This window comes from Cryptococcus depauperatus, chromosome 4 (assembly GCF_001720195.1).
Source record: "Cryptococcus depauperatus CBS 7841 chromosome 4, complete sequence".
Taxonomy (NCBI): Eukaryota; Fungi; Basidiomycota; class Tremellomycetes; order Tremellales; family Cryptococcaceae; genus Cryptococcus; species Cryptococcus depauperatus.
Genome location: NC_089471.1, coordinates 1,575,950 through 1,589,414, shown reverse-complemented (window position 1 = coordinate 1,589,414; position 13,465 = coordinate 1,575,950). Strand labels below are relative to the sequence as shown.

Sequence of the window (13,465 nt, the reverse complement as noted above, 5' to 3'; positions counted from 1 at the left end):
GGAGCATAGTACATTACATTCAAACAACACGTCGTACGATATTGTGATGTAGTCAATTGTTAATTTCCCGTCAGAAATTAATTTTGAGAAAAGTGAACGGACTGTATTCGAATCATGTGCGAGTAATTAATTCACCCACACATTTATTCTTCTCATACAATCTGATTAATTCAATATAATGGAGCTTTTTTCAATTTTATGTGAGCTGGCGGAACATAAAACACCATTCTTGTATACGCGTATAGCTACAAGGAAGATAAAATCGAGAATAAGGCTAATATCAGGAGCAACAGGGGCAGCAACAAGGATCACACCATTGACTCGTGACAAGGGACATCATCAATCGTGAGAATTCAGCGTAAATGTCATTCATAAACGATGCGTTTGGGTAGCTACATATATATGATATTATTGGAAAAAGCTGAGATCCAATGGCATGAATTGGACCCACATGAAACGAGCCCTTCAAAGTACTTGTCTATTCCATATAGTTACATCTGACATACTATAGCGTAGATCTGTTGATGCTTAACAATCTTCTGAGGGTTCAGGTATGAGTACAAAGATCCTAGAACAAGTAAGCATCCAAAGATGACTAATCCTCTGCGAAAACATCATATTTTTACGCCCTGTCCTTCTAAAAACCTTATCATATCAGACAACAATTCAAGCTGTTCCGCTTGTGTCAGAGAGGTCACCACTAATTGCATGATGGAACCTGGGGTAGCACGTTGAACCTAATAGTTGATCAGCCAGTGTAAAAATGTTACAATGGTTATTACACCTACACGAATGAGTGAACTGTAGTAGACATAGGCGAAGAGACCCATCATGAACCTGATAGACGATGAGGCCAGTTTTCCACATTATCAAAAATTCAACTCACTGGCAATCCATTCGATCGGTCATACCGCCGTGTCCTGGAATAGAGTGTCCAAAATCTTTAATGTTGAATGCACGTTTGAATCCGGATGCAAAAAATCCACCAAAAGGCGCCACCAGAGAAGCAAACGAAGCCATTATAAGTACGTGAATTTGGAAGGGGGCATAAGAAATAGTAGGCAGGGGTTTATCAAACTGTTGACTGTGGTTAGAGCATACGCAAGAATTATAAACCCACGTACAACTAATTGGAGAACCTTTTGAGTTGCGCCGGTGAATTCAAATTCACGCCATGTAAAAACAGGATTGGGTTGGCAAACAACATTGGAAAACACGTTTGTGCCGAGATCTCGGGCAGGACAGATCATGTAGGGGAATTGCATCCAGAAGGTACCCCACTTTTGGCTGATCTTAGCAAAAAATTTCGGATACAGAGTAACACCTACGGCTATACCAAATAGAAGAGTGCACAGGAATGCTCCAACAAAACCCTCCACAGTCTTTTTTGGACTTAATTTGATCAATGGCGTCTTACCAAAGAGCTTGCCTGGTATGGCGTTACCCTACAGACGTCTAGCTAAGGAATGAACTTACCACAAATATAAGCCATAACATCGTTACAGATGACAAGAGAAGCCGGAACGAAGAACCATATTAGTCCTTCAAGGACATTGTTAACGACGAAGTGACTGAGCGTCAATTATAAGCTACATCAACCAATGAGGTTAAAGAGGTCAATGGGCAAACTAACCTTGAGACGACAACCAGGAGAAGGGTAATGTGGACCCAACAAAAGAGGGCGAATTGCTGACGAAGGTATTGGCGTTGAAGGTTGCCTACAAATCCGACAAACCCTAATAAAACGCATTAAGTGATTCGAAGATCCAGCTCCACCATCTAACGTACCAATCACATAAAGCATAAAGCTGATAAAACGATGATTACGAGCAAAATGAATAAAGTAGGCATCCACAAATACAATGTGTTTGAAGTAGTATACGATGGACTCGCCGTAAAGAAAGTAGTTGGCGACAACAAAGAAATACCTGTCTACAGCGTCAATTACGTTTTAACTCTATGCAAACATAACCTACCAGTTGAGTGTCTTACTCCAGCGATCTGTCTTATCTCTTAATGGGCCATCCTCACAAGCTTCTCCGTCTAGAAAGCAAATGGGAACAAAAGTAAGAATCGTGCAGCAATAGCTTAATCAACAACTTACGGTCACGCAGGTCAAAAAGAGCAGTGATTTCCTTGTAGACTAGTGTCTGACATAGTATCACAAGGAGTATAACATAAGGATGACCCATACACAGAAGAGCTAGAAAAAATCAATACGAATTCGATATTCAAGAAAAAGGTCCAACTCACTGATAAACGCTCCAATCATGATAAAAGTCCAGATTGTCCTCACAATCACATTGTGGTCTTTTTTTGCCAGTGTGGTGGTCATCTTGTCATCCTTGTTTTGGGGCGCAACCTTACCCGAAGGATTCCCGCCAGTCTTTGGCGAGAGTTTGATATTTGTTGCAGGTGAGTTGGTATCATCATGCACTTCTAAATGCGGCTTCAATGCAGAATCTGATACGCTTTCCTTCGCTTCGGTCATTGTGGCAAGATCTATCTCTACCGGACGGTTGGTGGCAGTTACAGTGAAACGTATGCGATGGCGTCGACCTGTTCGAGCTCGTCGAACAACGAGCAATCACAAACAAGAAGCAGAGTTTTTTTTAGGCCTTCCAAAGCCTGACTGCGAGCAAATTTCCGCAAGCAGCGAGTTGTAGAGAATTAGTTGTAAAGCAAAAAGTAAAAAGAGTTGAAAATACAAACTAATGCTTCTCATGAATTGTCCCCGACATTTGGTTCCGTTCAGATACTTTTGAGTTTTGAAGATTTCACAAGTATATAACCATTTTTCCTTTTGATTCAATCCGCCAAAAAGTCTTTCAAGCATCCACAGTGAGACACTTTCAGAGGACCGGCACGAGAGCAAGTCTACTCATCAGCAAGAAGATGGACTGTTTACCTTTGTTGTGGACAAAGCCGTAAGGCCGCTGAGTATTGGTGCTCATTTATACGCAATGTGTGAATGTCTTTCCCAAGCATAAGCCCGAGACTTGTCGGCTTTCATGCGCAGGGCAAATACCGCTACATGACTAGGCATAAATGGGCATCTTAACATTGTGGGAGACCAACAATGATCCATCTAGGTCAAACGTTGTGCTTGTCAGTATCCTTGGAACTATCACTACGCCTTTCCTCTATTATGCATTATATCATATGCTGGTGCTCAGAATGACAATCTCAAGTATTTGTAGATATTCGTCCTTGAATCTCGGCAGTACATATTACCATTACAACCTAGAGGATTTGAATCTAGCCATCTTTACAAAAGATGCCATTTAGACAACTTATATTTGATTCCGCTCTGCCCATTTCATTTGTTGAAATATTATTTATCTTTGAAAACAATCATTGCATCTCTTTTCGCGACCCATTATTTGAGTCATGTCTTCGTTCTATAGATACACTGTGAGTGAATGGATCAATGAAGAACGACACCCTCTAATCGCTGTCTTTCACGCACTCTCTTAGCAACGTCTCCATCATGAATCTCCAGTCATCTTTTGGTCTCTTTTACTAGGATTTGCTGGTTGGTGAAAACCATTGCAGTCTCGCTAGTTAAAATGACTAACCTCATCTCAGGCCCCGTTATGGTCATGACGGTTCCACCAATACGACGAAGATGGTTCGGATACAAAACGCCTGAACCAATTCCTAGTACATATCCGGGTACGAGACGGCTTTCTATTCATGAATCCATAGGATTCTGAGTTACAGAGGATGCATGCTGACTTGCGCTGGCTATAGTACCCGACCGGCCCCGACGGAAAGTGACTGGCTACGAAGACTCTTGAAATATGTTTCTACTACAATGACAATGAGCAAGGTTGATTTTGCTCCAGTGTCAACATCAATATGCAATTACGTACATCAAGGATAAACCTCCAAAGCAAACGGATACGCGCATACATCCACCATGAGCTTTTCCGGTCTTGCACTTTAGCAAGTATACTAGAACTGATCACGAAAAATGGTTATATTGGGCTAAGGCGGGCCCGAACCCATGTGCATCTCTGAGATGGCCAGAAAGATCATCTTGCTGAGCAGAATGCGGAATGGTATGGCCATTTCCTTGCCCATTTTGCTCTTTTCTTTAAACAGTGTCCCTCTCTTATACAGTCATCTCTTTCCGCGGCATCAAATATCCGATCTATATGAATTGCAAACTCGTATCATGTTTTATTTAAATTTTACTTTTTCACTTTTGAATTCCTCTATTACATTTATTCATTCGCATTAAGATTAACTATAAAACTTTGAGGAACAGAAAATTTTATGTTTTTGCGACATCCACCATGCCAAGCTCGGTAGACAGCATTGGCATTGTGCTTACGATCATCCTTCCTCCTTTATTCTTTTTCCGCCATTCACTTCTTGGGTTTCTGAAATCACAGAATAGCAGCTCAACTAAAGTATCTTCTTCAAGCACTCCTGCTGCCAGTGATCATGGTTCTCGAAACTTTATCCATAAAATGACAGAAACGGTAAGTCTTTTTTCAAGAACTGTCTTGTGAATCGGGTTATTAATGGTAATAGAGCAAGCGATGTGTTGTTTTTTATGGCTCACAAACCGGTACTGCAGAAGAGTACGCTGTCCGCCTGGCCAAGGAAGCAAAGGCGCGATTTGGAATATCATCTCTTGTTTGCGACCCCGAAGAATACGACATGGAATTTCTAGACCAAATTCAAAATAATTCATGCGTCATCTTTATCATGGCAACTTACGGCGAGGGCGAGCCAACTGATAATGCGAATGCGATGATGGAACTCTTATCGGAACCTAGTCCCGAATTTTCTCAAGGGGGCAGCAGTCTCGAAAACCTCAACTATGTCATTTTTGGCCTTGGCAATAAGACTTACGAGCACTATAATGAGGTTGCTAGGAAGCTTGACGCGAGGTTAACTGCGCTCGGTGCCAACAGAATTGGCGAACGTGGCGAAGGCGACGATGACAAGAATTTGGAGGAGGACTACCTCGCTTGGAAAGACGACATGTGGGCTGCTTTTTCGGAGCGCATGGGGGTTGAAGAAGGCAATGCTGGCGATGTCGCCGACTTTGTCGTACAGGAACTGAACGATTATAATTCTGACAAAGTCTACCATGGAGAACTTTCTGCTCGAGCTTTACTGGCATCAACTGGCAGCGATAACATGCCATTCAAAGTCTACAGTCTCAAGAACCCTTACCCAGCTCCAATTTCATCTTGTAAAGAGCTTTTTAGTGTCGACAGTGACAGAAATTGCATTCATATCGAATTTGATATCACGAACTCTGGTTTGACTTATCAACATGGCGATCACGTTGGCATATGGCCGTCTAATCCTGATATCGAGATTGATCGTATAATGACCACTCTCGGCTTAGCAGCTCCCGAACGGCGTCAAGCTGTTGTGAATATCGAATCGCTTGATCCTGCTCTAGCAAAGGTGCCTTTTCCCACTCCCACTACATATGAGGCTATTTTCCGCCATTATCTGGACATCTCTGCTGTTGCATCCCGCCAAGCTATTGCTTCGTTTGCTCGTTTTGCTCCTTCAGAAACGGCAGCTCAAAAGTTGACCAGATGGGGATCCAACAAGGATGTCTACATTAACGAAATCTATAACCCGGCTCTGAAACTGGCTGAGGTTTTTCAACTAGCTACTGACGATTCCCGTAACCCTCCCTTTAACAGTCAAACTGTGTGGAACATTCCATTTGATCGACTTGTCTCTACTGTTCCACGCCTACAGCCACGGTATTACTCAATCTCGTCTTCTCCGAAACTCCATCCCAATACCATACATGCTACAGCCGTGGTGCTCAAGTACCAAGCCTCGAACTCACTCCACCATCATGAGCCGCGGTGGGTTTTTGGCTTATCGACCAATTTCATATTGAATGTGAAAATGGCTCACCATCACAATGAGAGGGTTCTAAAAGGTGAAACCAAGTCAACCTTTGTCATGCAAGATATTCCTTCCTACAACTTATCAGGCCCCCGTGGAGCTTATGCAGCGGGCAATCTTTACAGGATACCTATACACGTGAGAAGGAGTACCTTCAGATTACCCACATCTCCAAAAGTGCCAGTCATCATGGTTGGTCCCGGCACGGTAAGCTGCTCGCATTTCCAAAAACACTTCGAATGACTCAAATGACTGATATATCTGTAGGGCGTTGCTCCATTTCGAGGCTTTGTCCAAGAACGAGTTGCCCTTGGACGCAAAGCTATAGAGAAGAATGGCCCTAATGCTCTCAAAGATTGGGCCCCCGTATACCTTTTCTATGGCTGTCGACGGTCTGACGAAGATTTCTTGTACCGCGACGAATGGGCTCAGTATACTGAAGAACTCAAAGCCATCTTCAAATTATCAGTGGCTTTTTCGCGTGAAATGAAAAAACCGGATGGAAGTATGTGTTCAATTTAATTATGATTTGGGTAAGACCAATAACTCATCACTTTCTGTCTCAGGCAAGGTGTATGTTCAGGATCTTATTCATGATTTGAGATCCGAACTAGCACCGCTTATCCTCAACAAGCGTGCTTATATCTATATTTGTGGAGATGCCAAGAATATGTGCAAAGCTGTGGAAGAGACGCTCATGGATATACTGGGTTCAGAGAAGGGGGGCAGCGCAGAAGTGGAGGGCGCCAGAGAGCTAAAGATTTTGAAAGAACGAAACGTATGTTTCATCTTGTTATTCTGTCACTGCTCTTTTGTACTGACTTCACCCTCAGAGGCTGATGACCGACGTTTGGAGTTGATCTGACGAGCTTGTCTTGTTACTGCATAGCATAAGTACAGGGGAACTATCATAGTTGAGCCTTTCCATTTAATGCTCATCATCGTAAACCTCCTCTTCCTCATGGCTCTAGCTTCCAGCCTTGTTTTCTTATGTATAGTTTTGGCGGCGATCTCCGCCTTTTTGAGAGTTCAATTATAAAGGTACAGCGAGCAAAATAATATTTTCTTGACTTTATCCATGTTCAACCAATCATTTTTAACCACTAGTTGAGTCAAGATTGTGGTATTTTTTCTTTATTTAATTTTACTGTTTTTCATATATCTTCCATCCATATCTTTTCCAACTTTGCCTTCTCAGGTGTCAATTCACGCATAGTCGATGCTGTGGACCGAACGAATTTCTGACGAGTATGTGCTCTTGATTAATTTAATCCTGATCACCACATGTTGGTGATCCAAGGTTGTCTGTAAAAAATTTGAGCTGATGAGGGTTGCTATTTTATCCATCATAGCTATATCTCTGAACAAATCTTTACTCTTCTAAACCAATAGATTTGCTCTTCATAAAGAACAGATCTCGTAAAATGTTTTTTCACCGATTCACCGGTCTTCGGGCTGTACCTCGATCAACATGCCACAATGTTGCCAGACGGTTTTTGGCCACTCCTGCTGAACCACTGCTTTCGTCGGCACTTCCTGCCAAGAAGCCTGCAGTGTTGCATTTGAAGACAGGGCAAAGTTACTATGGTCAGAGTTTTGGAAGTGAAAATTCTAGGTTTGGTGAAACTGTTTTTTCAACTAGCATCACTTCTTGTCAGTTGGAATCTCATGACGGATTGAACCAAACTGACGGAGAAACTTTTTGGCAGACACCGATTCTATGACTGACCCGTCTTATCTTGGTCAGATTCTCGTTTTCACCTCCCCTATGATTGGAAATTACGGTGTGCCGTCCAATACTCCTACTTCTCAATACCCAGGCATTTCATACCTCGAGTCAGATAGGATACAGTGTGCTGGCGTTGTGGTGTCTGACGTCGCTTTCAAATACAGTCACTATCAAGCTATTGAAAGTTTGCACGAGTGGTGCAAGCGATATGATGTACCAGGTATCACTGGTGTTGATACTAGGGCAATTACCTCGTTGTTGAGGGATCAAGGCACTACCCTTGGTCGGCTGGCCATTGGTGACGAAGCTAGCGAACCTGCGCCCCAAACAAATGAATACTGGGATCCTTCTCAAGACAATCTGGTTGCACAAGCATCTACCAAGCAACCGTATGTACTCAACCATGATGGCCGTGGCCCTCGAATCGCTGTTCTTGACTTTGGCGTCAAATCAAATATATTGCGTTCATTAGTTCGTCGCGATGCTGTCGTCACTGTATTTCCATGGAACTATGATTTCAACACTGTCAGGGATCAATTTGATGGGCTCTTTCTATCAAATGGTCCAGGAGATCCCAAGATGATTATGGACACTGTTGTACGTGTGAGGAGGACAATTGACGAATGGGACAAGCCTATCTTTGGTATTTGCATGGGCCACCAGGTGTTGGGATTAGCTGCAGGGTTGGAAGCATATCGAATGACTTTTGGTAACCGTGGGCATAATCAACCGGTTTTGGCGTTGGCCACTTCAGGAGGCATTAAGGCTGGTCGTGTCTATGTTACGGTAAGTAACCGTTTCAACTCAATGATATTGCCGAACATCATCTCATTTACTTTTAGTCCCAAAATCACCAGTATGCCCTTCAACTTACAGACGACTTCCCCCAGGGCTGGGCTCCCTTCTTTATCAACTGTAATGACTCCTCCGTCGAAGGAATACTTACAACTCCCGAGAGCGGTAAAAGAGTTTGGGGAGTACAGTTTCACCCAGAATCGGCTGGGGGTCCGCTTGATACCATAGATGTGAGTCTCAAAATGCAAAACTAAAATGGGTGTAGTATATTAACAGCACTTAGATGTTTACCGAGTTTGTCAACGTGTGTACTACTGCCAGCTGAATGGATTAAAGATGAGCTAGAGTAATGATGACAGGGTTTGTGCTCGAATGTGATGCAATACGTTATGATATACAGTCTCTCTGTGAAAAGAGTGGTCATTCGTTTATAAACTGATAAAGTGATGAAACTATCCTAAATCAAACAAACATTTGACATTCAACGTTCGAAGGCTCCATGTTCCCACCGCAAATACCGTGTTGGTCCACAAACATAAAGCGGGAACAAATGACCGACTTGAGAAATACATGAACCCCCAATCTGGCTCTTTGCATGGACATTTGGATTCAACGTTCTCGTAGTATGCATCCAACAGAACATGAAGAAGCTCTTCAGCGGTACGGCAAGCAAACGATTAAAACATAGAAAAGAGAATCCTGTAACAGTGTTGATTCAAGAAGTGACTATGGCCAAATAAGAATTATCATTCTCATTGCAGTTAACGGCTCGAAAACCCAGCCGCAGCAGACCATTCATTGCATACAACCGCCAGGTTTCATATCAACAGAACTCCATCCAAGGTTTTGTTTCAATTCTTCGGGTAGCCGTCAAATCTTAATAGCCAATCCCTCAACCGTGCCTGCTTGTACGCTTACTTTAAATGGTATTCTGAACAGTCAAAGCCTCAACATTGCACTTTCGAATGTTAATCAGGGTCTGCAGACACATTTACAAAAGTAGGCATCTCCTAGGAATGCATCCTAATATCAGAGAAATCATTAATCCTAACGTAAGCAGCGACCGCTGAATACACGCATCGTTTCAAACAATCCATCATAAATGGCGTGACACTCAGCTTTATTCACGATGATACACATCCTTGGGGCTGACGCCGTCTGCACCTCGCTTGATACTAATGTAGACGTTAGTTGGATAAGCCTAAATAATGATTACTTACTTGGCACGAGCCCATGCCTTGATCCTGATACTGGAAATCTCAATGAATCCGCTTGTAGCTGTGGGTTCAAATCCTCCCATCTCGTCCATGCTCGTGAATTTGGCATCATAGAGTCCTTCGTCGGCATCTCGTCCCTCGACAATGACATTGCCCTTATAAAGTTTGAGACGGACAAGCCCATTGACAGACTTTTGAGAAGCAGGGATAGCTGCTGTGATGAACTCACGTTCAGGAGAGAAGAAGAAGCCGTTGTACAATATCTGGGACAAATTGGTGGTGATAAACTGATCCCGCATGGCGCGAACATTTCGATCCAGGGTAAGGCCCTCAAGATCCATGTGAGCAGCACGCAGAATGGTAGCGGCAGGCGACTCATAACAGCCTCGAGATTTGACACCAATGAATCGATTTTCTACAATGTCGATACGACCAACACCGTGTCGTCGAGCGAGCTGATTCAGCGTGACAAACACATCGACCGAATCGGTAACACTCTTGCCGTCGAGAGGTGTGGTAACTTTGACTGGAAGACCCTTCGCAAACTCAATTTCAACCTTTTCGGGTGTTTCTGGGGCCTTTTCGGGAGAAACGGTCAATTTCCACATGTCATCCGGGGGGGTCTGGTTTGGGTCTTCGAGAATACCTGCTTCATAGGAAATGTGGAAAAGGTTTTCATCTAGCCACAATCAGCAAAACGGCGTCAGTGATGCAGACATACCGGTAGACCAAGGCTTAGCAGCCGTCTGTACGACGGGTATCCCATTCTTCGCAGCATATTCGAGCAAAGCAGATCGACCGTTGAACCTTTCGTAGAATTCAGGCAACCTCCAGGGAGCGATGACCTTGATGTTGGGCGCAAGACCATAGAATGCAAGCTCAAATCGTACCTGGTCATTACCTTTACCGGTACATCCATGAGAAACAAAGTCGCAACCCTCTTTCAGAGCAACTTCAATCATCCCTCGAGCAATAACAGGTCGTGCCAGCGAAGTACCGAGCAGGTATACATTCTCATAAATCGCATTGCACTGTACAGCCGCTACCTATCAGCCATGTCCTTCATCAATCCCACTCACGATAGATGAGCTCCTCCACAAACTCTCGCTTTAAATCGGCCAGATGGAATCCAACCGCCCCGCATTGCAAAGCCTTTGCCCGAGCAGCTTCAAAATCTTCCTCTTGGCCAACATCGGCCATGTAAGCGACGACGTCGTAACCCTGCTCTATAAGCCATAACAGGATACAAGAAGTGTCTATCAAACGCGTCAGCATGGGATCCATTGCAAGCATGTTACGACTCACCCAAACCTCCAGAGTACGCAAGGATAACCTTGCCTTTTTTGTCACTTGAAGCGGTCATCATTCAACACTAGAAATAGAGCTGTCTATGGGTCAGCGTGTCTCTTTCAACATCCCCGCACAGCGTCAGGAGTGATACCACCCTTGGCAAGCCTGTCCATGCCGTCGCCTCACAATGGACACCCAGTTCCTACTCACCGCAACTTGAAACCACCGCACGCTAGAATATTTTAAAAAAGCTTTGAAACAAGATAAATTTTCAAAATATAAATCAACCTCATCGCGACTCAATTACATTACCCGGCTTATCTCCGACAGACTCGACAGTTGTGGCGATTGACCTCCATATATCATCACAGGACCTGGACTTGGCCATTACAAGATCTAATTCCATATAACGGTTGATTATAATACTTTGTTTTTTTATTTAGAAAAGACAACATTTGGGGTAGTCCATTCTAAAACTGTTCAATTATACGTTGTACGTCAGAATTGACTACCTCAACTTTCACATATTATAAGAAAAAACATCATCTCTCTTTTACTCTTCTTTCTGCATTTTTCATCTATTTGTACGTTGAAGCCTCCACGCTACATTGTATCCAATGCAAAAAGCTGTCTTGTACGTATGAATCAAGATGTAGATCACCCTTGCCAGCCCAGTCCTCTTTTTAGCCAGACGCAGGCTTGTCGCTGACTACGCTCAAAATCGTCTGCATCCCACGACGACGCTGATGCTCCCAAACGACTGACAGTGTTGTTAGTGTAACACTGGATCCATTCTTTTGACAGTGAGTGTCCTTGAAATCTGTAGATTGACTTTCTCCTTGACTAGCCTTGGACACGTGAGAGCTTGACAAGGGTTGCATCCGTTGTGGATAAAGAGTTGAAAGGGAGCAGCGTTTTGATACTAATGCTGGCAGGAGGATGAAAGGTACATGATCATTGAGGCTCCCGTTTGACAGGACATTTCTGCGTATAAAGCGCAGCTCGTTCACAATACTCTGCTAGTTTTTGAACAAAATCGGAACAAGATGGTACAGTTTACGATACTTGCTGCTATGGTGGGAATGCCTATGCTGGGTGAGCCAAACGTCTTTCCCGTACAAGTGTCGTGGTTGACAGATCGTCCAAGTCTTGGCAAGCCCTCTCACAAAAACGTTAGCGGGGTCACCGCTGGCGCAAAGAACTGTCAAAACGAGTGGTCCACTCTATGACTTTGGCAATACACCGACTTGCCTCGGTATCCAAACGAATGACCACACCGGCTGGTTTACCACGACTCTCTGCGCGCTTTTAAGACTCAACCCTAGTTATATCGAAAACAGTATTAAACCCAACAAGGGGACTGTAGACAATGCGGAGAGTGCCAGCTTCAAGGTCTACTACTTGGATCCGAAGGATTCAACGAATAAGAAGGATCAGTCTGATCCAATGGTAAACGAGGTTTCTGTCGATTACAAAGCCGCCGCAGGCCCAATTCACGATAACGCGGGCGCCTCTTGGTAGGTTAATCTGTCGGGTTGTATATGCTGAGTGTGGGTAGGTTTGCCGGTGGTTTTAGGCAAGCAATTCTATCCACAGGCGGAAGTGGCGTCGCGAACGATCACCTCCTGTTCGACAGCGAGCAAAGCACGGATGACAACTTAGTGGTAAATGCCGGTAGATGGGGTTTCAAGTATCTTACCGGTCTGGACGCAGAGAAGATAGACATCACCGAGGCCACCATGGCCAGCAAGGACTGGGGTATGTCTTCAAGCCAGGGGAGAATAGAGGCTAATAAGAGCGTAGACGCCTTGATGGACAAGAGCGCAAGCAATCCCATCACTATCTTGACCAACAAAACACCTGTCAACGGTATAGAGCGCAACCAGTACTATACTGTCTGTTCGAAGAGTGGGGACAAGTAGGTCGTTTGAATCGCAAGTCAGTCACTGACAGTTTATTCCAGCCACATCACGGTCTGGAAATCCACCATCCTGGAACCGTCGATAAATGCCTTTTCCGAAGTTACCTCGGAAGACCTGAGAAAAAGTACTCGGTCCTTGTATCACTTGAAGGATTGGGCCCACCTTTGATAGAGGTGTGGGAGTTAGTATATTCCTTGTATAAGAATGGCTACAAAAACTTTCATGGTATGGTCAGTATGGTGGATGCTGATGCTCTTCGTCGATCTTTTACAGAAAGAGCTGGAGAGATGGGAGAGGAAGTACCTTAAGCTTATGAATATATTGATGAATCAGAGTAGTCGTATTGACAACTTTGAATTCAAGTTTGCTTTTATCTCTTAATAATTGGGCTAGTCCATTCTAAATCTGTTCAATTGTACGCTGTACGTGTCAAGGAGTTGACTCCGTTTATATATATATAGCATATGTGATAAAGCAAAAGAGAAAGTAACAAAATTTCTAATGGGGCTAGACCTCGAATGTAAGTACGTTAGCACTTTACACTGCCACTGGTAAAGACCGAAGATAAGTCCGTCAACGGAGAACACGAGGATAAGGAAATAGATATATATAGATCA

The 13,465-nt window shown here is 43.8% G+C and overlaps 6 protein-coding genes across 6 annotated transcripts; 4 read left to right on the top strand and 2 right to left on the bottom strand.

Annotated features, from left to right (window-relative positions):
* Positions 1-365: 365 nt before the first annotated feature.
* L203_103933 (uncharacterized protein) lies at positions 366-2,491 on the bottom strand (the record flags this gene model as incomplete). The annotated part of the gene is made up of 15 exons (XM_066213323.1): positions 366-392; positions 452-463; positions 507-603; positions 646-737; positions 789-837; positions 887-1,077; positions 1,125-1,280; positions 1,329-1,429; positions 1,477-1,571; positions 1,634-1,736; positions 1,789-1,928; positions 1,977-2,043; positions 2,105-2,203; positions 2,254-2,310; positions 2,368-2,491. The coding sequence occupies 15 exons, from the start codon at positions 2,489-2,491 to the stop codon at positions 366-368; spliced, it is 1,410 nt and encodes a 469-aa protein (XP_066069420.1).
* Positions 2,492-3,390: 899 nt separating this feature from the next.
* On the top strand, positions 3,391-3,800 carry L203_103932 (uncharacterized protein; the record flags this gene model as incomplete). The annotated part of the gene is made up of 4 exons (XM_066213322.1): positions 3,391-3,414; positions 3,478-3,535; positions 3,589-3,675; positions 3,754-3,800. 4 exons carry the CDS (start codon positions 3,391-3,393, stop codon positions 3,798-3,800), a joined length of 216 nt encoding a protein of 71 aa, XP_066069419.1.
* Positions 3,801-4,478: 678 nt separating this feature from the next.
* L203_103931 (uncharacterized protein) lies at positions 4,479-6,755 on the top strand (the record flags this gene model as incomplete). The annotated part of the gene is made up of 5 exons (XM_066213321.1): positions 4,479-4,490; positions 4,543-6,102; positions 6,163-6,400; positions 6,462-6,673; positions 6,729-6,755. The coding sequence occupies 5 exons, from the start codon at positions 4,479-4,481 to the stop codon at positions 6,753-6,755; spliced, it is 2,049 nt and encodes a 682-aa protein (XP_066069418.1).
* A 564-nt stretch (positions 6,756-7,319) lies between these two features.
* Positions 7,320-8,744, top strand: L203_103930 (carbamoyl-phosphate synthase, small subunit; the record flags this gene model as incomplete). Its single annotated transcript, XM_066213320.1, has 4 exons — positions 7,320-7,548; positions 7,605-8,410; positions 8,467-8,649; positions 8,703-8,744. The coding sequence occupies 4 exons, from the start codon at positions 7,320-7,322 to the stop codon at positions 8,742-8,744; spliced, it is 1,260 nt and encodes a 419-aa protein (XP_066069417.1).
* A 795-nt stretch (positions 8,745-9,539) lies between these two features.
* Positions 9,540-11,002, bottom strand: L203_103929 (argininosuccinate synthase; the record flags this gene model as incomplete). Its single annotated transcript, XM_066213319.1, has 5 exons — positions 9,540-9,594; positions 9,640-10,315; positions 10,358-10,576; positions 10,716-10,892; positions 10,942-11,002. The coding sequence occupies 5 exons, from the start codon at positions 11,000-11,002 to the stop codon at positions 9,540-9,542; spliced, it is 1,188 nt and encodes a 395-aa protein (XP_066069416.1).
* Positions 11,003-11,972: 970 nt separating this feature from the next.
* On the top strand, positions 11,973-13,016 carry L203_103928 (uncharacterized protein; the record flags this gene model as incomplete). Its single annotated transcript, XM_066213318.1, has 5 exons — positions 11,973-12,021; positions 12,074-12,443; positions 12,485-12,684; positions 12,730-12,844; positions 12,890-13,016. The coding sequence occupies 5 exons, from the start codon at positions 11,973-11,975 to the stop codon at positions 13,014-13,016; spliced, it is 861 nt and encodes a 286-aa protein (XP_066069415.1).
* Between the last annotated feature and the right edge of the window lie 449 nt (positions 13,017-13,465).